We start from the raw sequence: 24,504 nt of genomic DNA, 5'->3' as shown, positions 1-24,504 counted from the left end.
TGATCAGAGAACACTTCCCTGTGATGGATAATCACTATTTGCTACATTTTACCATTCAGGTAGCACAATTTGCCCGGGGACTGCTATGATCTTGTGACTAAGAAATGGAGCACAGGCCTGCTTTTTAATCTCAACTCTGCCACGCTCTCTCATTTAACTCCTGCCTATGTTTTCAGTTCCCCCATGTGTTAAATGGAAATGATGATAATTTCTGCTCACCTCATGTAGGTGTTGTTAGGCCTCACTGTGTAATATTTATAGACCTCACAATGTAATGTTTATAAAGTGGCATTTAAGGACAAAGTCCATAGAGCACTTAATGATATCCATGAGCTAAATTAGGAAAGCGTGTGATGAACTGAATATATCATGCTCCTTTGGCCAATTCCCCTGCACTGTGCTCACTAACCCGTCCACCTCAACCAAAGCTGCTCCTGATATTTCACACCTAGGAGCACCTTTGTACAACTACTATTTCATAAAACCCCAACCAAATAAATTACTCTTTTCCCCATCAAATGTGGCTTCCCTCACTGCCATCAAATTACATTGCTAGAAGGCCCAGGATTGGAAATGTGTAGCCCTAGATCAAGGACTGATACGTGGTGAACCACCATTGTTTCATTTCTCTCCCTGCAGGATATTGGTAACTACTGTGGCTGTGTCTCGACTGGCAAGTTTTTCTGCAAAAGCAAAAAAGAAAAATTTGCCAGCTGTCTACACTGGCCGCTTGAATTTCCACAAGAACACTGACTTCCTACTTTCTGAAATCAGTGCTTCTTGAAGAAATACTATGCTGCTCCCGTTCGGGCAAAAGTCCCTTTTGCACAAAGCTTTTGTGCAAAAGGGCCAGTGTAGACAGCTCAGATTTGTTTTGTGCAAAAAAGCCCCGATCGTGAAAATGGCGATCGGGGCTTTTTTGCGGAAAAGCATCCGTGCCAATCTAGACATGCTTTTCAAGCTATCGGGCTTTTTTGCGGAAAACAAATCTGAGCTGTCTACACTGGCCCTTTTGCGCAAAAGCTTTGCTCCTGTCATTCTTGCTCATATATAAATGTACATTCCCATTGAATATGAAATAGATTCCAGGGGACAATTTTTTTCATTGACTTGCATTCCAAGTCCCAGTGGGTATGCACTGTACATTTGTGATAACTGAAGACCCAGAATATGTTGTTCTATCACTAACTTACATGAATATAAAAATAATTATCTGTTTAGCATCCCATTGATTCTACAGAAAAATGTTACAAATTATAGTTTAGAATCCCCTAAACATCCTCTATCTGACCCCTAGCACATATTTTAGACAAGTAAGGAAAAGATGAACTATCAGTTTGACCTGGTGCTTCTGCACTAGATCTCAAAGAATCACAGAAATGTAAGCCTGTAAGGGACCTCAAGAGGTCATCTGGTTCAACCCCCTATGCTGAAGCAGAAGCAAGTATACCTAGATTATCCCGGATAAGACAATCTCTTCTTTAAAACCTCCAGTAACCAGGATTCCACAACCTCTCTTGGTAAACTATGCTGGTTCTTAACCACACAAAATTTTTCCCTCTTACCTAACCTAAATTTCCCTTGCTACAAACTAAGGCGATTACTACTTAGCCTACATCCATTAGACATGAAGAACAAAGGATCACCACCCTTTTTATAACAATCGTTACATCTCTGAAGAGAAATGTGATGGTGCTATGGAGATCTATAGGAAAGAGTTACAAGTGTTATAGTACCTATAATCCTTTTTTCCCATATCCCAAGCTGTAGGATGGCAAACAACCTTTCTTCCATCATTAGGCTCTGTAATCATGGAGTTCTTCCAGAAGCCTTCAGTCATTTTATAGAGCCCAACAGACATGAAAAAATCCTCAGCAGCCTTAAATATTTTTGTTGCATTCCAATTCTGAAACAGACAGTGATAATTCACTTATAATATTAGCCAATTACTCTATGGCTAGATATTTTTCACAGCCCAGTAGGACAGAGTATATGTTGAACAGTGATTCTGAAAACCAGCACCATGGTCCCCATATTTCTTGTGTCTCAGTGACTTTAAATCAAATTCTTACAGTTTGCAACTAAGTTGGTAGCTTACTGCTAGTCCTGAAAACTCATTGCGGGAGTGGAGAGTCAAACTGGCTCATGGATCACTATCCCTTATCAGGTTTCTGCAGTGAAAGCTAGTCTGTTGATAATGCATGAGTCAGAACAGGAAAGTCTTAACAAGACTATAATTTGTCAGCAGTGGACACAGCTATAAGGCCTATTCCTCTTCTCTCAGCGATATAGATCAGGAGTAACATGTCGGAGCCAGTGGCATGGGTGTGGGAGTGTTGTAAAACCAGTGTGACGGGAGAATTGAATTTGTAACTCAGAAAACAGACAACAAAGCTATGTAAAAAGGGTTTAATTTTAGAGTCACTATTTGTACTTGAAAGTTCGCTTAAAAACCTGCCTCTGAATTTCATTTGTCAATTATATGTATTCTAAATAGAATACTGCAGCCATAAAGCCGGAGGCTTTACAATTAGGGGGAAAATGATAGTCCAGTGGAAAGGCTGTTAGTGTAACACTGACAAGTGCAATCAAACCTGGGACCTCTGGAGTTTATGGTATGAGCCTTCAATGCATGAGCTAAAAGCCAACTGGCTATAAGCTAAGGCCGTTCAGCAGGCTCATTATTCTCTCTGTGTAAATAGTTTTAGTGCCACTAGATGGGACAATACACCACATCCAGAAATTGGGTTACATTAGCCTGAGACATAGCTGACCTAGATTCATTTCCCTTCTCTGCTACAGTCAACCTAGGTGACTTTGGGCAAGTCACACAGGGCTTTGCCTGCATGGGGGAAAAGTCCACAGGAGCTGACATGCACCAGCTATTCTGTGGATACTCCTACTGTGTCACACTAAGAGTGCATCTACACAGCAGCATTATTTTGGAATAACGGCCATTATTCCGAAATAACAGTGCGAGTGTCGCCACACAGAAATTCCATTATTTCAGAATAAATTCAAAATAACAGACGGTTTATTCCAACTTCTGTAAACCTCATTCCACGAAGAATTATGCCCATTCCAAAATAGCTATTTTGAAATAGCAGTAGTGTGGATGCTCCACTGCTGCTATTTCAAATAGCTTCTCCCCAGGGCCATTCTAAGTAATTACTCCCTAGTGCCTCCTGGGGCTCTAAATCTAGGTAGCGTGTCCACATTAGGGGAGCCTGCCTTGGACTAATTTTTGGGCTTCCCTGTAGTGTAGACGCGCTATTTCAAAATAAGCTATTTCAGAGTATATCTTCCAGAATAGCTTATTCCAAAATAAGTGTTCAGTGTAGACGTACTTTAAGAGTGCCTTTGTATACATTAGCTTAATGCACTTTGCAAGTGTACTAAGCAAAGCCACCTGAGGACGCTCTTACACTACACAGCCTTGTTGCTAGAAGTTGGGCAATGTAAACACTGTTTGCTGGCAATTTAGGGATAAAACACTTCATCCTTCTATGAATGAGGTTTGTGCTGTTGACATGAAAGCACTCCTGTCCACAATGGGCCATTTCCTCTGTCACTTGCCATGGCAACACTTTTGTTTTTCAGGGTAGGGTTTAATATACCCAGGAAAGAGAAACATTTTGTCATTAAATTGGAAGGTGTGACAACAGCCTTAATGTAAGATAGGAGTGTCCATATGGGGAGTTAGTGGGAGCAGTAAATTTACACCTAGCTGATTGAACACTAGCTTCTCTGTACAGACAAGCTCCTACTCATCCTGTGCCTAAGTTCACTCCCTGTAACATGGGGATAACAGCACTTCCCTACCTAAGAAGGAATATTGGGAGAATAAAACCATTAAAAATTGGGAGGGTTTCAGATACTCTGCCAAAGGGGGCCACATCAGTGGTGCTCCCTATCCAAGAAGTGGGTGTATTTAGGATAAATAGTCACATGTTAAATATTAAGCTCTCTAGACTGTGTTTGTTTTTGTAAAATAAATGAAATTCAGGGAAACCTACAAATCATTTGACAGAACGTTACAGAGTAATATTAATTATTATTTTTAATTGTTATGATTGTTATTATTACTATTATTATGCCTGAAGGCTGTAACCAGGTTCAGGACCTTATTATGCTGGGCACTGCACAAAACATAAGAGATAGTCACTGTCCTTACTGCCCTAAATCTTTAAAATTTAAAGATGCAAGATTGGCACAGAGTTGGGGGGAAAAGATACAACATACAAGCACAACTGGTAAATGTCTTGTTAGTGCCACAATTTCTTGAGAGAGATATTTATTGGGATTTTTTATACACAAAACATGTATCTTGGGGAATAGGAGTAGAAGATGGAAAGGGAGCTGTGACTGAGACTAGCCGAGGGAAGAGAAAGGAGTGAGAAAGACAAGGAAGGGAATAGTCCAGGAGAGGGGAACAGATGGGAAGTGAATGGATAAACACAGGGGAAGAGTAAAGGAAATAATAAAAGGGAGTGTAGCAAGTAATTCTGTGCCTGAAGCATGGCTACATCTAAGGCCATCCATGGTTTCCCGGGGAAGACTGAAGTATTCTATTTAATATACTATCTAAAAACACCACTTAAGGAATCATAAGAATTGCAGCAAAACTTTATTTGCAATGCACCCCTTTGTTGCTTGACATCTCATTAGAAGTCCTACCTTTTTAACCATTTCAGAAGTTACATCAATGTTTGGTTTGTCTGGATAGGGGACTGTCAAGGCATAGAGATTAGTCCAAAATCTACCCCACATGTCACCTTTCAAGAGAGAAGGGAAAGTTACACATTAATAAAGTGGCATTAACTACTACAAGCCAGGCACAAAGTCACTGCAAGATTGTTGGGTTCGTATCATAACAGCAGTAAGGATTTTCTCACATGTAGGTGAGGGCCTGATGCAAAGCCCTTGGGACTTACTGGGAGGTCTTACATTAATGTTAAGGGGCTTTGCACATTATCATTATTATGTTAGCTCCTAGGAGCCCCAGTCATGGCCCTAGTCAAGGCCTCACTGTGCTCGGTGCTGTACAAAGACACAACACAAAGGTCCCCCTATCCCAGGAGTTTAAAATCTAAGCCCGAGACAATAGAAGGATTCACATAGACAGGAATATATTTAATAGAAGTATGATATTACTAGTAGAATACTTTAAACAATGTGCAAGATCTTAGTTTTATTTGTCATACAAAAATTATTTCAACCTCAAAGGTGCTAATTTTTTCAGTGAAAAAACATTATACATTTCCATTCCCTTCTACTTCCATTACATTCCTAAACTACTACTTACTATACAGCTTCAGGACCATTCAATATTGAAACAACTGAACATCCACTGCATCTCTGTATGTAATACGACAGTTAATTATTTCCATTAACTGCTATTAATCTATAGCTAAATGTACATTATTCCATTAATGTAACATAAAGATGATGCAGTTAAAATAAGAATGGGAAAGTTAAGGTCAAGATTTTTAAAAGTATGGGCCTGAAATTATGTTCCTAAGTAAGAATTTAGTAGTTTAGGTTAAGATAGGTTAAGAATCTTGAACTAATGTCCCTAATTTCTCTTAATGATGTTAAGTTGGTTACATTGTATAGTGACAATTTTGGAAGGTAGTATAGTCTAATGCAGTGGCTCTCAGCCTTTCCAGACTGCTGTGCCCCTTTCAGGAGTCAAATTAGTCTTGTGTACCCCAAGTTGCACCTCATTTAAAAACCACTTGCTTATAAAGTCAGACATAAAAAGACAACTGTGTACAGCACGGTATGACTGAAAACATGCTGACTTTCTCATTTTTACCCATATAATTATAAAATAAATTGACTGGAATATAAATATTGTATTTACATTTCAGTGAGAAACTTGAGCCTGTTTTTCACTTATATGCCTTGTCTTTACTCTCAGTCCTGCCACCCAAGGTTGAAACAAGTAACTTAGCTTCACGGAGCCTTCTCTCCTGTGGCACCCAAGACAACTACCCTGCTTCTTGATACCTAATGCCAGCCCTGCACTTATTAGCTCCTCCCCGCCACAAACACCTTAAAACAGTTCCAAGATCCTCAGGGATCACAACCACCAGGTTGAGAAACATTGATCTAGATGTGTTGATGCTCCCTGGAAGATCTCTGCACACCCTAATTGAGAACCACTGGTCTAAAGAAATGGGCACTGGATTGAACAATAGAGGATCTGAGTTCTAGCTCTGCCTCTTACCAGCTTATATGACTCTTGGCAAACTGCTTCAACTCTCCATGCCTCTAATTCCCCTTTCTTTGTCTTCTCTATCTAGATTGTAACCTCTTCAGGGCCAGGGCTGTTTCTTCCTATGTATTTGTAATGGGGCCCAAAATTATATTAAGAATCTGCATTAACATGCAGTTTAATGTACTAATATATATGTGTTAAATGGCATTGCCCTGCTGCCGTAGCAGTAAGTATCTATGAAATCAAGCTTGTATAATACAGATGCTTTTTCATACCGAGTAAATGAGCAGGAAGACAGCCTGTTGAACTGATGTGGTCTGAGCCATAGAATTTCTCCAGCCTGTACCTCACATAAGCATGTAGCTCCCGATATAAAGGTTTTATCTGAAAAAAATGGGGATAGATCACAGAGCCATGAATTTGTCTATGCCACCATCTGGAAACGTAGAACCTCTACAGTTCCCCCCAACTGGATTGCTTATTATATTAGAATGCACCTCTCAATTAAATATTATTGGTTCGTGCACACAATGTCATGTGACTGCATTCTGAAATTTGAAATCCAGCTGTTGTTGTCATCTTGTCCCACTACAATGATATCAGGCGATGAAATTCAAGAATGAATTTGATGACTTTTACAGGGTCCATTGTAAGACCATCCTGACCTCTTTGTGGTAAGGTGTTCCCAGAGGAAATGGCTGGCTAATAGGACTCTAGCACCCATATTCCCATCCATTATGTTGCAGATGAGAGCTTGGAGACAAAATGCTACTGCAATCCAGTTTCCCTTCAGTAAGGGATGCAAGCGTGGGGGGGAATCTATCCCTAAGCCACAGAATACTTATGAAGCCACCCAATGGGAGTCACTATAGCCTCATGACAGAATGCTCTGTCTGGGGCTACACCTAACTCCCACACTGGAGAAAGATGTAAGACATTGACCTCCTGACTCAATGATCTCCTGAGGTCTCTTCCAGCCCTAGGATTCTATGACTCGATGAAGTTGCACAGCAGGTGGCCATGTAGGCTACATCTAGACTGCAGCGCTTTCTGGGATACCAGAGGTATCCCGGAAAAGCAATGTTGCATCCAAGGAACGCATCGGCTTTTCCAAAAAAAAATTCAGAAAAGTGGACGCACTCTTTCGCCATCCCTGTAAACCTCATTCTACAAGGAAGAAGGGATGCATCAAAAGAGCAGGTTTTTCTGAAATTTGGTGCCGTGTAGATGCACCAAAGTTCGGAAAAGCCTCTTTCAACAGAAAAACGAAAAAAGATACACAAATGGCGGTTCACAATTTGCATATCTTTTTCCAACTTACCTTTGTAGTCTAGATGTAGTCATAGTCACACCCATCATTCACCTACTTTCTGAACATTGCTGTCCATTTTGCAGCAAAAATGCACAGGTTTCACTGTGAAGGGTACCTTCTATGGCTGTGACACAGGAAGCTAAATTTGCCCCTAAAAGACTAAATAAATATATAGGTTTTGCAACAAATTCAGGTCCTGTTGAATAAAGGGGAGAAGAGAAGTCCAGAAAAGAGTCCAGGTTCATATGAAACCTACAAAGTTCCCTTTTGGTTTGCCCCAGGTTTGCTTCGCAGCCATAGGTTCGCGAGAATGTGCAACTCCCAGGTAAAACTGAAAGGGCTTTAATAGAAACAAAAGTTATGACTAAAACCATCTGATTATGGTTTGTGAAGCCTGCATTAGCCAAAGCCAGTGGGCTAGGCAGCGTTGTAGGATTTCCTCATAGTGTCGCTGTTTAAATCACAAAACTTTCACAAATTAGCAACTAATGTAGAAATGACAAAATGAAACTACAGAATTAAGAAAACTCCCATGCTTGACACCAAATCACTACCTGTTCAAATGTCGCTTCCACATCTTCCATCAGTTGATTACGGCTATAGGCATATTCGGTGGGATCATTTACTTCATAATTGCCTCTCCAGTAATCTCCGTAGTCAGAATATTCTGTAAAACAAAGGTGTGCACTTACTGAGACTAGACTCCAGCCTGCAATTTAAACAATCTCTCCCTAGAAAGGAAGAGATGAAGTTACTAGTATTAGAACTCAAGACCTCAGTGTGCTCTCTCAGATGGTGAGAGGGAGGAAGTCACCCCCTGGAAGAGCTCTGTTCCACTGCAGGTTAGATAGCCCAGGTCTCTAGGGACAGTTGGAACAGAAATTGCAGCAACTACTTTTACATCTTGCTGTGATTCACACTACTCAGAGGTGCCAAATGAAGAGACGGATTAGGCTAGGGATCTCCACTAGATTTTGGGGTCAAGGGTGAATGAAGACTAATCTCACAAATCGTTCACATAAAACATACACAGGACAGGCTGCCTCCAAACTACAGATAGAAAAAAAGCCATTTCTAATTTTGAATCTACCCCAAGAGTACGACTGCAGGGGCAAGTTCAAATACTGAGATTCAAATTCAACCTCCCCTCCTTGAAATTTGACCATGGAGGGGACGGTTCATGTTTAAGGCCCATTGTTGGGGCTGTCTCTAATACTGGGGAACTGCTAGAGAGGTCTCTAGTTAAAGTTGCCGTGAAGCTTTGAAGTTCAGGTAGTGAAAAATACTGTTCTGTTACAGGAGTGAGATGAAATGGTGGTTGGTCCTGTAGACGGTGCGTGGTCCTGCCTTGAGGGCGGGGGGCTGGACTCGATGACCTCTTGAGGTCTCTTCCAGTCCTATTATTCTATGATTCTATGATTCTATGAAATGCCAACAAAGATAGATCTCCTCTTCATTCTAGGATGAGACTGGTGACGTGTCTGGTCTGACACTGGCCTGATTCTCCACTGCCCTGCACGTTGTATACTTAGTCACATGGGTATTTATTAGTCCCAGGGGCTCCTTGCACAAGAACCCTTGCACAAGAAAACATCCACACTGCCATGTACGAGTTGTGCTTTTGTACAAGAGCATCCATGGCAGTGTGGACACTCTCTTGCGCAAGAAAGCACTAGTGGCCATTTTAGCCATAGGGCTTTCTTGTGCAAGAAATCCCTGCCGAGTGTCCACATTGCCCTCTTGCACAAGAGCTCCTGTGAAAGAGGGCTTACACCTGTTAAAAAAGAGCATAGCTCTTGCGCAAGAAGCCCTCTCTTACCACGCCATACTGTAAATTTCCTTGCGCAAGAGCAGGCAGGCAGTGTGGACGCTCTGTGGATTCTTGCGCAAGAACATCCATATTTGCACAAGAAGCCGCGAGTGAGACATAGCCTAAGTCAATTCAAGTGTTATTACTCCAGGCCTCTGGGTCAATCCAGTTCTTATAGAATATTCCAGTCCTCTCTATAAAGAATACTTCCCAGCACTGTGTCATCAGTACATTTCTTTAGCACAAGCCTACTTGTTTTTGTTATTCACTAATGAAGTTATTAAATTACATCAGCCCTAAGACAGATCCTTGAGGAACTTCACAAGTAATTGTTGTTCAGCCTGTTAACTCTCCTTTCAATACAGCCTGTTGTCTCCTCTTTAGCCAGTTCCTTACCTAGCTTAGAATTCCTGTACTTATCCATATCTTCTCTGTCTTTACTAATTTCCCACGTAATACCTAATTTCCCACCTCAAAGGAAGTTAAGATAAACAGATTAGATTAGATTAGTTTGGCATGATCTACTGTTGAGTTGCATTGTATCCCCTTTTCAGATTACCTCTATTATCTAGTCTCCAGGAACTGAGAGCATTAAGCTCTGGGTTTTGCTTCTATCTTGGATGTGGTAATTTCCATTTCTGTACACTCATTCCCATTAGCCATCCTGCCATTGTTCTACTTCATCATCCTGATGGAAAACCAAGCTGTGAGTTGCTGGGTCACACCTAGATTATCCTTCCCCTCTACTCCACCCTCACAGCATAGTGGCCTCACTTCTTTTAGACTTGAACATTTCCTTTGCATGATCTAACTCAAGTTGGCTTTCAGCAATTCTCTCTTTATCCTTACATTTTCTGACCTCTAAGATGTAACTTTTTTGCTGATCAATCCCATACTCCATCTTTATAGGCTCTCTAATTACCACTACTGGTTGGACCTCCCTTGTCCAGAACCCTTAGGACCTGACCTACTCTGAATGAGGGAATTTGCTGTCTCAGCTCCAGCCCTACTGCCACTGGGCTCCTGCCTTCAGGGCTTGGACTTGTGTTCTGGCCTGCTGAGGCTTCCCAAGGCTAGAGCTCCCCAGCCGCTGCAGCCCCGCTTTCCCCCTGCCCAACTGGGGATCCCCGGAGATGGGGCTTACCATCTGCCCTACTTCTGTTGCACTCTGCCGGGGATCCCCGGGGACTGGGCTTGCTGGCTGCTCTGCTTCTGCTGTGCTCTGCTGGGGATACTTGGGGATGGAGCTCATCAGTCCTGCTGCTGCACTGCCTGGCCAGGGCTCCCCGGGGACAGGGCACACCAGTCCTGTTGCTGCCCAGGGGATGAGGTTCACACTCCCAGGCTCCAATGCTCTCTGATTCAGCAACTTCTGTGGTCCTGCCAGACCACGGAGCTTGCTGGACCAGAGAGTCCCAGATTTTGGAGGTTCAACCTGTAATCTCCTTCTGGGGGCTGGTTATTCATCCAGTTAGATCTGCAGCCCTTCATTACTAGTTATTTCCCCTTGCTTACAATGCAAATTCCAGATAGTTTTTGTACCTTCTATATTAAGGGGTTAGCTTAGCACAGCTACTTTGATCAGGAGTGTGGATTTTTCACACCCTGACAGGAGGTATTTATGTTAATCAACTTTTAAGTTTAGACCAGGCCTTTGTAGGTTACACATATATAAAGAGCATGCAAAGTATGTGTGCACCATGCTACCCATCAGTGTGTGGAAGATCCTGACCTTGCTTGGACACAAATGACTGCACAAGATATGAAAGTCTGTGGAGAATCTGGCCCCCTGTATTTCTGAAGGACAAAATAATTGTAATTGTAACTTACTGTTTAGTCTTGCAGCCTCATTTTCCAACTCAACATAGCGTTCATATAACTCTCTCATCTTCTTGCCAACATCAGCTCTCCAGCCTTCCCAAGCCCATAGTCTCTCAAAGTAATCAGTGCTGCTAGCCATAATAGCATCTAGGCCTGTCATTTAAAACAAAAGTAGCAGACCCATAAAAAGAGGAACTCTTTAAGTAGTGGTGATTCTATATTTTAAAAAAACCCAGGAGAACAAGAAAGAATGAAAATGGCTCAATGTACATTTTGAGTAAAGCCAGTCACTCTGTCCCTGAAAGTTTTGATGTTTGATTTATTGAAAGAAATGTTTTATGTGTGTCCATTTCTCCTTTTGTGCTCTGGCTTCATGTAAGACATGGGGCCAGTTTATGATTCAGTTAAAACTTGTGCTACTCTAGATTAACTTCACTGAAGTTAATGCAGTTTTCTGGACTTACCCCAACATAACAGAAATCAGAAATTGGCATGAAGTCTGTGAATAGGATTTCTCTCTCTTTTGATAGAATTCAACAAAACCCTCCCAGTATGGCAAAATCCCCATGTGATGTGAACCTAGCCCAGACTGCTCTGCAACTTTAGAAGCCACAGCTTAAGTTTTGGCTCCACAAACCTACATCCTCTGAAATGGGGCATGCAATTTTGAAGAAGCCAGATAGAGGACCATGAACTCTGCAACTCATGCTATTTCACTAAATTATGTATCCACGTGTGAAAAGTCACAGCAAAATTATACTGGGAAATCAAAATCCCCACTGCCAAAAATAGCAGATAAGCTTTATAAAAACAAAAGCATCTGGAGAATGCAGCTCTATTAAATCTAATATATTATTCTTTATGCTTTGTTCCACTCTTCTTGAAACCTATTAATGTAAAGGGCACAGGACAGACATTGTTTATATGGTACCTGGCTCCAGTGGCAAGCAGTTATCTGGATTATCAGGTTTACACACAGTTCCAGTGCTGTAGAAGGTGCTCATTGTACTTAAAATTTTATTCAGCTGCAATTTAAATACAAGAAATCCCATTAAAAAGAAAACACAATAAATACAAAATGTTACCTCAGCCCAGTAGCCTATCTCAACCAGCAAGGCAGTTTAGCATGTGCTTAAGCACTGTACCTGAGTATGTACTTAAATGCTTTGTGAAGTTGGCGCCTACTTGGACAAGACAGATAAAGTCATATCTTTTGAGCAGATATTGAGTGACTCCATAACATTTTTCAAATACATCGTCATAATAAAGATCAACGGTACATTTTGGCTATGTCTAGACTGGCATGATTTTCTGCAAATGCTTTTAACGGAAAAGATTTTCCGTTAAAAGCATTTGCGGAAAAGAGCATCTAGATTGGCACGGACACTTTTCCACAAAAGCACTTTTTGTGGAAAAGCGTCCGTGTCAATCTAGACATTGCCATTTTCGCGATCGGGGCTTTTGTGCACAAAACAATATTGCATTGTCTACACTGGCCCTCTTGCGCAAAAGCATTTGCGCAAGAGGGCTTTTGCCTGAATGGGAGCAGCATAGCATTTCTGCAAGAACACTGACAATCTTACATGAGATCGTCAGTGTTCTTGCAGAAATTCAAGCCGCCAGTGTAGACAGCTGGCAAGTTTTTCCGCAAAAGCAAGTACTTTTGCGGAAAAACTTTCCAGTCTACACACAGCCTTTATGTATATGGCTCTCATGTATATGGTTTCTAGGTAAGTATACAGTATAAATATTGTAATGGAAGGGAAAAGGTTCCTTTTCCAGGTACAGACTGATTGATTATTGCTTGAATTTTTTAATGATTCATAAGGTAGATTTTGTTGATCTGTTTACTTTACACTAACTTTCCACAGAAGCTAGCTTTTATGTCTTGGTTCAGCTGAAGGCCAAATGCATCTGAAAATATTCAGTTCCTTCTTAGCCTCACCAGTTGTGTGACAGAGCATTCTTTTTTTCATTTCTCTACAGTTCGCTTCTATCTGAACTATCCTCAGCATTTCCAGTGTCATATAAAGCATATTCCTTCACTGAGGACCATATACCTGCAGTCACGTGTCCTAGCAAATGCCCCTTCCACAGCCACTCACTAGGACTGCCATGAGAGGAATCCACAACTGCTTCTGCTCTTGATCTCTGCAGGTGTATTAAGCTTTGAGAGCCTTAGCAGATAGCAGCATTGTTTCACCCTTGTCTTTTCTGGCCCAATTCCTGTTCATCAATCTCTGGTCTGTTATCCCTTCTCAGAAACCCAGCTCCTCGCCCCACCTAACCCTCAGCCTCCAGTGACCAGCACTAGATGCATCAGAAGAAGGTGTAAGAATCCCACAATAAACATCTGTAGGATAATCTTCCTCCACATTAGATCTCATCTTGATCTGCAGTAGTTAGCAATTGGCTTAATCCCTAAAGCACAAGGTTCAATATCACTTCTGCTATATGTATTATATGTATAGTCATTAGTCATAACTCTGGTTAGTCCTGATAGCCATATAAATAGCTGGTCTCATTTTGAGTCTGGCTAAATTTTTGGTCTCAACCACTTCCTGTAGTGGTGAGTTCCGTAATCTAATTACACACCTGAACAATTATTTCCTTGTCTCTATGGTAAATTTGCCATCTTGGATTTCACTGAATACCTTCTTGTTCGTATTTCTATTTATTCTCCAAGATCCTGACTCTACAAATCACATGTTGTTTCTTATATAAATAGTCCCATTGACTATGCTATACAGGCACACAGATATTGTTTAATTGTATGTAGCATAAGTTGAAGGAGCTGAGTAGTCAATGACTTAATGTCATTTTCTAAAATTTACACACTTAATGCATAATATAAACTAGCAGTAAATTAAATGTGCATGTATGCAATATTATCTAATATAAGATATATCATTCACAACAAGACAATGCTGCCTGGATTTAATATGTTCCTGGGATAAAGAAAGACAGGGAATAATTTTGTAATCACTGCCTAACATTTATTTCAACTCTTGGGTCAGTCTACATATATTTAACAACTTACTTCATTGTATTTTTCCCCAGATAATACTGATGTTCCTTTGCCCTGAAGAGACTGAAGTTGGAGTTTGACAGTATGATTTGTAATTTTATCTATTGCATACTTGCTGGCATTGGTGGATGCTTCATCATAGAATACTGACCATTTGGCTCCTGCTTCATTCTAAAACAGATTAGTATTCATTTGTAAGAAATCAAGGGTAGAAAATATTTCTTGCTTGAAAAATTAGTTTTGTGGATTTTGCTAGTTCTTATTAAACTTTGGAAATATTGCTGCTATATAATGAAAACAACTAGGGAATATTGTGCATTCCATTTATTCACAAATGTAGACATTTTCAAACTACAGGTTGAACTTCTCTCATCTGGCACACTTGAGACCTGACCGGTGCAGAACCAGAGAATTCGCCAAACCACAGGAGGTCAATATCGTCTAAGAGCATTACCAACACTTCAACTGCTTAGAGGTCTCTTAGAAAATATTTAGGGGTAAATTGGAGCTAAATAACTGCACAAAACACTGAGCGCCAGGACTGGCAGCTGTAAACAAACATTATGGGACTATAGGAAATTGGCCGTACCCATGATAAGTGGACATCTGGCTAAAATCATGCCAGACCATGGATGTTGCCAGACTAGAGAGTGCTGGACTAGAAAGTTTCAACCTGTATTTGTATTTGGAAAAATACTAATCAAGTAACCAATACCTTCCCACCAAAACAAACCAACCAGTTTTCAATTGATTCAAAACCATCAAATTATGCACATAGCTGGTTCATGTAACCATACATATTTATATTACTGCTCCTCTCATCATCTTCCCCTCCTATGTTTGTGGCATCCAGATGTTCTATCTTGTCTTAAGTTAGACTCTAAGCTCTTTGGGGCACGGGGCATGCCTACCTATCCATTTGAACAGTCCATAGCTCAAAAATTGTGATCTCAGCAGAGTCCTCTGGGTGCTGCCCCAATAGAAGTAATAAATCACAACTGCCATGTGACTGTTAGTAATTAATTTGATTACGCAAATATTTAATCTTCACAGTTATAATAATTAGTGCTTACTGACTGGCCGCAGAAGACCCCATAGTCTCAAAACCAATTTAGGATCCTAAATTGTCCATGCAGTATATGAACTCACAACATGCAATTGCTTGCACAGTGTGTGTCTATACTCTGCAAGACATGCTAGCTCTCAGTTGCAATGCAATCTTTAGTACTCAAGAACATTATATGGATTTGTATAATCACTAGAAGAGCCATTTTTGATTACCATCTTTTTGTTATGGGCAATAAGCACGAGACGCTGGTATGCAGGTTTGGTTTGGAATCTAAGGACACTTCTAATCTCCCTTCTGTATGTTTCATGATATTTGAGGGATATTGTAACTATGGTGATAATAGCTCCTTAGTAGTGACTCCTCAGAAGATAAGAATCACCACCCAGCATGCATACATTCAGAGTATATATATATATATATATATATATATATATATATATATATATACATACTATCTTTTTTTTCATTCTTTTGAAATGATAAAAAATGGGTATCATTTTCTTTTTACTCTTTTTACACCTCAGTTCAGAGTAAAATGTAAAGTGTTCGAAGTTTTTTTTTACATTATTTGATCCCTATGGGGATGACTATGCACGTTGGGGGCCCAGAGAAGAGGAGGCATTTTTTGCCCAATGAGAAGAGCCACCTGAGAGAAGTTGAGATGTCAGCTGGTACCTCACCATGAAAAGGGCTGGCTGAGTGCATGGGTTGCCCCCACCCATTTGGAGAACTGGTTGAGAAGCAGGCAAAAGGATTGTGTGTTTGTGGACGGGTAATCCCATTATATGAAAAAAGTGCATTTGAGGAAGCCATCAGGGGCACCTTTGATTAACTCTTCCCTGTTAGCAGATGGGGGTTATGAGCAAGGTTCCCTCTAAGCTGCATGGCAGCACAACCTTGCAGCTGCTTAATCAACCCTGCCCAGCTAGGGAGTTCCAAGTGCAAAGCCCTGAGTGTCGGGCTGGGCAGGGCTGCTTAAGCAGCTGCAGGGCTGTGCTGAAGTGCAGTTTAGAGGGAACCTTGGTCATGACACCAGTGTCACTGCTGGCATCATGATAGAGCATGAATAAAACACAACCAGGGGCAGCATTCCTGAGCAACACCATACTGTGCTCATTACTGATTAAACACTAAGCCACTTATTATACTATTGAGCTGCTAAGCAGAGCTTCAATTGTATGTGTTTCGGAATGTCACAGAAGTACAATTAGCCAAGAGGCTCATCAGAATCTATCCTGCAATCAGAGTCTATATTTTAATTAAGAAATGTTATAGTAAAGATTGTTTTTATTAAATAGCAAGACTCTGCTGAATATGATGATTCTGGGTTATACCTTTTTTCAAAATTAGGTCTCTTGATATTATACTGCACCATCACATGCCAAAAAGCATATTTAGAAACTGGTTTCCTTTAAAATATAGCTAGAAAAATCACTACAATATATTTCATTGATTTTCAAAATTACAAGGATTGGAAATGCTTACTAATATGGCTGCAGCACTGATCATCAGCAACCAAGTCAAATTACGGTTGAATGCTGTCAGAGAAGAGAATATCTGTCTAGAGGGGAAGATGATTGTACTGGATAGCAAGAGGTTGAGAAAAGGCTGGATAGTGAGAGACTGGGAGACAGAGTACTGCAAGCACAACTATTATTGTCCTTCTTGTGGCTATGTAATAGCTTCTCTTAGTCAGAACATGGGGCCTTGGCAATCTGGAAATCTATATCTTCTCTAAATTTTCCTCATCCTATAATCATACCTAATCCATTGGTGATAGCTAAGGATGTTTATAATGAGAATAGTGGCAGTGTTCTGAGGCAATAATTCACTGTGAAATATTTAGGTCACCAACTCATTTCAGATCACTGACCAAATGACCATCAGAAAATTTTCAATAACTACAGAACTAAAATCCAATATCGAACCCATCTCTAGTTTTTTTCCATGAGCAATTCTTATATTTCTCTCTACAGCAATAAAATAAAATACCAGGCAGTTATATTATAATTTCTACAATAATAACAAATATTCCTAGACAGTATTGAGTACCCACCATCTTTTTGGCATTTTCATCAGTGATGTTGGTGTTATAGTTCCAGGAGGCAAGTGAACTTGCATAAGACAGATCTTCTGCTTGTACATTGAATTCAGACAAAAAGTTGATGGCCTCTTGTGTTATATCCTGTGATTTAACAACAACAGTGAGACTGCAAAGAATCCAAAGATGGGACAACATACTTCCTTCTGAGTCAAGATGCACTAACTAAATTAGGTTCCCTCAAATACGTTTCTTAATCAGCTTGTGTTTCATCAGCCTTTGCACGTAGGTGTGTGTGCTAGGGGAAAAAGGGAGAATCCAATTTGCTGGATCTTTTATAGTTTTTTATCCAGTGAAGGACAGAAATGAAAATAGCTTTAAAAAAGCAAATAAACGTTAATGGTTAACTTTGGAGAAGCATAATTACTAGTAGCATTTTATGGTCTTCTTATAAAAGGCTTTTACTTTTAGTTAATATTTCCCCAGTATGCTGTCAATGATACTGCTGGTTATTATCTATAGTCTTCACAATGTCAGAGGAAGCCCAAGACTTGCAAATCCTTTAAGAGCTGGATGATAATCTACAAATGTAGTTAACAAATTCAGTGAGACACTACCTGACCTTAACTCTTGGGAAGAAACAAATTCAGTATGGCAATGTCTACCCTCCGGAGTTATTTCAGGATACTGGAAGTATCCCAAAATAGCAATTCTGCGTCTTTAAATAGATTTCGAAATAATGACTATGCTATTCTGGCATCCTGGATGTTTCAGAATAGCGCTTTATTTCAAAATGTGGTGCTATATAGACAAAGCCAAATTTCAAAATAAGCTATTTCGAAGTTACCTCAAAATAAGCTACACAATTGCTTATTTTGAGGTAAGAGTGCAGTGTAGACATACCCTGTACGTCTGGTGTATTGTTGCTCCTTAGCCTCTTAGGATATATCTACACAGCAAAGAAAACCCCCCAACACCCATGCCAGCTGCTGAAATCTCATGGAGCTCAGGCTGTGGAGCTGTATCATTGCTGTGTAGACTTCTGGGCTTTGGCTGAAGGCGGAATTCTGGGACCCTGTTTGGTATGAGGATTCCAGAGCTTCAGCTCCAGCCTGAGCCCAGACATCTACACAGGAGATAAACAGCCCCATAATGTGACGGGGCGGCCCCGCCCGTGGCGGAGAGCCCCGTCTCGGCCGCCCTGTACAGCGGGAGGCCGAGCGCCCCCCGCCGCTGTCCGCGGTGTTCGGCGGCGGCGAGGAACGTGTCGGCCTCAGGCGCGCCGGAGGACGTCATCCCGGCGCCCCGGAGACCAGGCCCCCGTCGCCTCGGCAACGGGCAGACGCCCCGGCTTGAGGGGCGGGGACGGCGCAGGACGCCGGGGCCGCGACCCCGGCGCCAACTTTAAAAATGGACCCACGGCCCCAAGGAAGGGGGGGCCGACCGCGAGCGAGGGAGCCGAGCGGAGCGGAGTGTAGCGCCGCGCCCCGCCCCACGGACTAGAGGAGCAACGCAGCGACAGCTGCCACCCCCCCCCACCCGGCATACGGGTGCACCGGACCACGGCTTGTTGGTGAGCACGGGAGCCGGAGGGGAAGGAAGCAGCCCAGGGCAGAGTCAGGGATGACTGGTGGGCTGACGAGTTAAGGGGTCGTACCCCGTCAGCCGGGTTCGGGTCGGCTGGACCAGAACCCTTAGGGCCCTGGGCTGGGGCCCGTGAGAGTGGGCGGGCCCGGGCCCCCCTTCTCCCCCCGCCCGCCTTGTTGGGGTGTGGGAAACCGAAGATAAACACACGGATAAGAGGAACTGGGGAACTCAGGACTCGGGGACAGCAGCGAGCCCTCCGGGCAAACGCCGCGGGGTGGCGTGGGGGTGTCACACGTGGTGGAGAATGTGGGCATAGTGGGGGTCCTACCCCGGACGTAAGGGGCTTTGGGGGAAAAAAAAAAAAACCCAACCCTCCCCTCGGGGAGGGAAGGGGGTGCGAGAAGGGTTAGGGGACACTAACAGAGGGGTTTGTTTTGTGGTGTTTGCGGAAAAAGGGAAGTGGCGACCGCTCCGGGACCCGCCATGGATCCGGCACAATTTATGGAATGGGTTAAAGAGACCCAAAGGCAGAACCAACAGCAGCAGGCAGCCTTAATCCAGCAGCTCACCACCCAGCAACAAGAGCAGCAAAAACAACTGATCCGGGAGGTAGCCGAACAAATGAAGGCGCAACAGGAAGAGTAGATGAGACGATATCCACCGACGATGGTGACTCCCCTGACTCCAGCATGCCCCGAGGAGGAGGGGCCAGCAGAAGAGGGGGAGGTGGCACACCTGCCCATCAGGCTAACTAAGATGGGGCCGGCCGACGACCCCGAGGCATATCTCGCCACCTTTGAGAGGGTGGCGACGGTAGCTCGATGGCCAGAATCCCACTGGGCTACGCTGCTGGCCCCATACCTAACAGGCCCGGCACAGTTAGCATATAGGGGTCTAAGTGACCGCGAGGCCCTGCATTATTACCGATTGAAGGAAGCCATACTCGACCAAATGGGGATCACGCCCGAGACGCACCGCCAGAAGTTCCGGGGTGAGCCCTACAGCGCCGAGGTCCGCTCCCGGGCCATGGCCCAGAAACTAAGGGAGGCTGCCTGGCGCTGGCTGGAGCCTGAGCAACACACGGGACCCCAGGTCGCGGAGCAGGTCGTCCTGGAACAATTTGTTAACATCCTCCCCGCCGGCGGACAACGATGGGTCCGCAGACATCATCCCTCCACTCTCCAGGAAGCCGTGGAGTTAATGACAGACTATGAGGCTGCCGAACGGGCCGATGGGCGCGACCGCGGGCGGAAATCAGCCCCCTCATCACGTACAGCCATTGGTCGGGGAGTCCAAAGGAGAAGGAGCCCCGAGAGGGAAGGACAGCGGAGATGGACCGCCGTAGGGAGGTCAGCACCGGGCGAGGAGGGGCCGCGGGAGGCGCCGCAACCCCGGCCCGAACCCCCCCGGCGTCAGAGGCCGGCCACCCCGCCTCCGGCCCGTGGGGTCTGCTTCCGTTGTGGCCAAGAGGGGCATTTCATCAGGGACTGCCCCTATATGGACTGTTCCTACGCCCAGGCCCTGGCGGGGGCCGAACCCGAGGCCGGCGACGGGCAAGGTAAGATACTAAGGACCATAGGAATAGGGGACAAGACGGTGGTAGCCCTTGTGGACTCTGGCTGCAGCCAGACGATTGTGAGAGCCGACCTACTCCCCGAGGGAGGTCCGCGGGGCCCTCCAGTTTGGGTACAGTGCGTACACGGTGATTCCCACCAGTATGCAACCGCGTGGGCCCAGATATCGGATGGGGACCGCCAAGAGTGGTGCTACGTGGTGGTCGCCCCTAAGCTGGTGTACCCCGCTCTCTTAGGACGGGATTGGCGGGGGTTCCGCCAGGCCCTGAACGCATGGCGGGAACTAGGGCCCTCCCAGAGAGAGGAGGGTATGATCGGGTACCCCCGCCCCGGCCTACAGGAGGGCGAGACGGGAGGACCGCGAATACTGGAGCTAGTGGATGGTGACTTTATACAGGAGCAGCGGGAGGATCCGTCACTCCGGCATGCATGGAGTACCGCCAGGGATCCGCAGGACGAGGACGCCCCGCAGGCCGAGGGGCCGACCGGCCCATACTTTGAGGTCCGACACGATCGGTTGTACCGGGTGGACAGGGGGCGGGGAGGCGAGCCTGGGGTCGAGCAGTTGCTGGTGCCAAAAAGGTATCGACAACGCCTCATGGAGCTAGCCCACGCTAACCCATGGGCCGGGCACCTGGGTGCAGAAAAGACCGTACAGCGGGTTATCCGACGGTTCTACTGGCCGGGTATCTTCCGCGAGGTACAGGACTTTTGCGGCTCTTGCCCTGAGTGCCCAAAGGTTAGGCCTAAGGGGGTGCCCAAAGCCCCCCTGGTGCCATTGCCCGTGGTGGGAGTGCCCTTCGCGAGGGTCGCCATGGATATAGTCGGCCCGTTAGACAAATCCAAAACCGGGCACCAGTATATCTTAGTGCTATTAGACTACGCGACCAGATACCCGGAGGCCGTCCCGCTCAGAAACGTGCACACCAGCACCCTTGCCGCGGAACTCGTGAAAATCTTCGCCCGAGTGGGGCTGCCGGAGCAGATTTTGACTGACCAGGGGACTAACTTCACATCGAGACTGATGAACGAGTTGTGTAAGCTGCTGCGGATTGAGCGGCTGAAAACGGCCATCTACCACCCACAAACAGACGGGTTAGTAGAACGTTTTAATAGAACGCTAAAGGAGATGTTGAGGAAGTTTGTAGGGCAAGAACCCCGGGACTGGGACACGCTGTTGCCAGCACTCCTGTTTGCAATACGGGAGGTGCCCCAATCCTCCACAGGATTTTCCCCGTTTGAGTTGTTATTCGGCAGGCACCCACGGGGGATACTAGACATTGTTCACGAGAATTGGGAAGAACAGGGGACCCGAGTACAGGGGTCGGTACAGTACGTCTTGAACCTCCGGGAAAAGTTGCATAGGCTAGGGGAGTTCGCGAGAGAGAACCTAGAGCAGGCCCAAGCCAAGCAAGCCCGGTACTATAACCAAGGAGCTCAATTGCGGGTGTTCGACCCGGGTCAACGGGTCCTGGTGCTGTTGCCTACCCCCGGCTCGAAGTTGGTAGCCAAGTGGCAAGGGCCCTTCGAGGTCCTGAGGCGAGTGGGGGACGTAGATTATGAGGTTAGGGTGTCAGGGAAGAAAAATGACACACGCGTCTACCATGTTAACCTCTTGAAGGCCTGGAAGCAGCGTGAGGCCTTCTGGATCAACCCAGTCCCCCCCGACCCGGAGTTGGGACCCGAGAACCTAGGCAGGGCGGCCCCACCCGAGAGCTTTCCCACAGGAGCCAACCTAAGTGAGACCCAGAGGAAGGACCTGGAGGAGTTGCTACGGACCTTCGGGGATGTCCTGACCGCTGAGCCCGGGCAGACCACCCTCATCCACCACCACATAGAGACAGAACCCCGGAAGACGGTGTGTGAGCGAGTACGGCCCGTACCCCGGCGGATGTGGGAGACGGTGCGAGGGGAGGTACAGAGGATGCTCCAGTGGGGAGTCGTGGAAGAATCCTTCAGCGAGTGGCGCAGCCCTATAGTGCTCGTCCCGAAGCCCGACGGATCGCTGCGATTCTGCATTGACTTCCGTAAAGTCAATGCGCAGTCGCGCTTCGATGCCTACCCCATGCCACGGGTAGATGAACTGCTAGACTGGCTCGGAGGCGCCCGGTATCTGTCCACACTGGACCTGACTCGAGGATACTGGCAGATCCCCCTATCACCAACCTCCCGAGAGAAGACGGCCTTTTCGACCCCGTTTGGGCTATACCATTTCACCCGGATGCCCTTCGGGCTACATGGCGCGGCCGCAACGTTCCAGCGCCTTATGGACCGGGTGCTGAGAGAACAGGGAGGATGGGCGGCCGCCTACATCGACGATATCGTCGTGTATAGCCAGACATGGGAAGAACACCTCCAACACGTGGGGGCCGTGCTACGGGCTTTGCGGGTAGCCGGTCTGACGGCGAATCCACGGAAGTGCCGCTTCGGGGAGAAGGAGGTAGTCTATTTAGGGTATGTGGTGGGACGCCCAGTGGTAGAAAAGGTAGACGCCCAGTGGTAGAAAAGGTAGAAGCCTTGAAGAGCTACCCCCCACCCAAGACAAAGAAACAGGTACGCCAGTTTCTCGGGCTAGCCGGATACTATCGGCGCTTTATCCCAAACTTCGCGGCGATAGCAGCGCCGCTAACAGACTTAACTCGGGCCGCGATGCCCCAGAAGGTGGGCTGGTCGGCCGAGTGCGAGGTAGCCTTTCGGCGGTTAAAAGAAAGTTTAAGTCGCGACCCCGTGTTGGCCCAACCGGATTTTAACCTCCCCTTTACGGTCCTAACAGACGCCTCCGAGACGGGGATTGGGGCGGTCCTGTCGCAGGGCGAAGGGGAGGAAGAACACCCGGTAGTGTACATCAGTCGCAAACTCTTCCCGCGAGAGCGGCGCTACTCGACCATTGAGAAGGAGGCCCTCGCGGTGAAGTGGGCCTTAGACATGTTAAGATACTATCTTTTAGGGGGACGGTTCAAGGTGATCACGGACCACGCCCCCCTTCGCTGGATACAAACTATGAAGGACGCGAACCCGCGCCTGATGCGGTGGTACCTGGCCCTCCAGCCGTACGCCTTTGACGTGGCCCACCGACCTGGCGCGCAGCACCAAAATGCGGACTTCTTTTCGAGAAGGTACGAGGCAGACTCGGAAGAGGAGGGAGGGCAGTTAAAGGGGGAGGTGTGTGACAGGGCGGCCCCGCCCGTGGCGGAGAGCCCCGTCTCGGCCGCCCTGTACAGCGGGAGGCCGAGCGCCCCCCGCTGCTGTCCGCGGTGTTCGGCGGCGGCGAGGAACGTGTCGGCCTCAGGCGCGCCGGAGGACGTCATCCGGGCGCCCCGGAGACCAGGCCCCCGTCGCCTCGGCAACGGGCAGACGCCCCGGCGTGAGGGACGGGGACGACGCAGGATGCCGGGGCCGCGACCCCGGCGCCAACTTTAAAAATGGACCCACGGCCCCAAGGAAGGGGGGGCCGACCGCGAGTGAGGGAGCCGAGCGGAGCGGAGTGTAGCGCCGTGCCCCGCCCCACCGACTAGAGGAGCAACGCAGCGACAGCTGCCCCCCCCCCCACCCGGCATACGGGTGCACCGGACCACGGCTTGTTGGTGAGCACGGGAGCCGGAGGGGAAGGAAGCAGCCCAGGGCAGAGTCAGGGATGACTGGTGGGCTGACGAGTTAAGGGGTCGTACTCCGTCAGCCGGGTTCGGGTCGGCTGGACCAGAACCCTTAGGGCCCTGGGCTGGGGCCCGTGAGAGTGGGCGGGCCCGGGCCCCCCTTCTCCCCCCGCCCGCCTTGTTGGGGTGTGGGAAACCGAAGATAAACACACGGATAAGAGGAACTGGGGAACTCAGGACTCGGGGACAGCAGCGAGCCCTCCGGGCAAACGCCGCGGGGTGGCGTGGGGGCGTCACACATAACCTGAGCCTGCTGTGGGTTTTTCGTTGCTGTGTAAACATACCCACTAGCCCAGATCTTCAGTGTTATTTAGGTACCTAATTCCCACTGAAATTAATGGAAGTTAAACATCTAAGTTGCTCATGTGCTTTTGAAAATCCCACTT

At 46.0% G+C, this 24,504-nt stretch overlaps 2 protein-coding genes across 2 annotated transcripts in view; one reads left to right on the top strand and one right to left on the bottom strand.

Annotated features, from left to right (window-relative positions):
• Positions 1–17,600, bottom strand: part of ACE2 (angiotensin converting enzyme 2) — a 37,626-nt gene extending 20,026 nt beyond the window's left edge. The window contains exons 1-8 of the mRNA XM_006122829.5: positions 17,320–17,600; positions 14,207–14,365; positions 12,098–12,191; positions 11,176–11,319; positions 8,090–8,202; positions 6,499–6,607; positions 4,678–4,775; positions 1,737–1,906 (exon numbers count right to left, since the gene is read on the bottom strand). Coding sequence (XP_006122891.3) covers positions 1,737–1,906; positions 4,678–4,775; positions 6,499–6,607; positions 8,090–8,202; positions 11,176–11,319; positions 12,098–12,191; positions 14,207–14,365; positions 17,320–17,502 — 1,070 coding nt within the window. The 5' untranslated portion in view covers positions 17,503–17,600. The remainder of the gene's footprint in view (positions 1–1,736; positions 1,907–4,677; positions 4,776–6,498; positions 6,608–8,089; positions 8,203–11,175; positions 11,320–12,097; positions 12,192–14,206; positions 14,366–17,319) is intronic.
• Positions 17,601–19,351: 1,751 nt separating this feature from the next.
• LOC142823329 (uncharacterized) lies at positions 19,352–23,660 on the top strand. The gene is made up of 3 exons (XM_089776260.1): positions 19,352–20,449; positions 20,863–20,967; positions 23,413–23,660. The coding sequence occupies exons 1-2, from the start codon at positions 19,537–19,539 to the stop codon at positions 20,964–20,966; spliced, it is 1,017 nt and encodes a 338-aa protein (XP_089632386.1). The 5' UTR covers positions 19,352–19,536; the 3' UTR covers position 20,967; positions 23,413–23,660.
• The last annotated feature ends 844 nt before the right edge of the window (positions 23,661–24,504 follow it).

Source organism: Pelodiscus sinensis, chromosome 1, assembly GCF_052426305.1.
Source record: "Pelodiscus sinensis isolate ZL-2025 chromosome 1, ASM5242630v1, whole genome shotgun sequence".
NCBI classification, from domain to species: Eukaryota; Metazoa; Chordata; order Testudines; family Trionychidae; genus Pelodiscus; species Pelodiscus sinensis.
The sequence above is the reverse complement of the archived record's forward strand: the minus strand, read 5'-3'. Positions and strand labels throughout refer to the sequence as shown.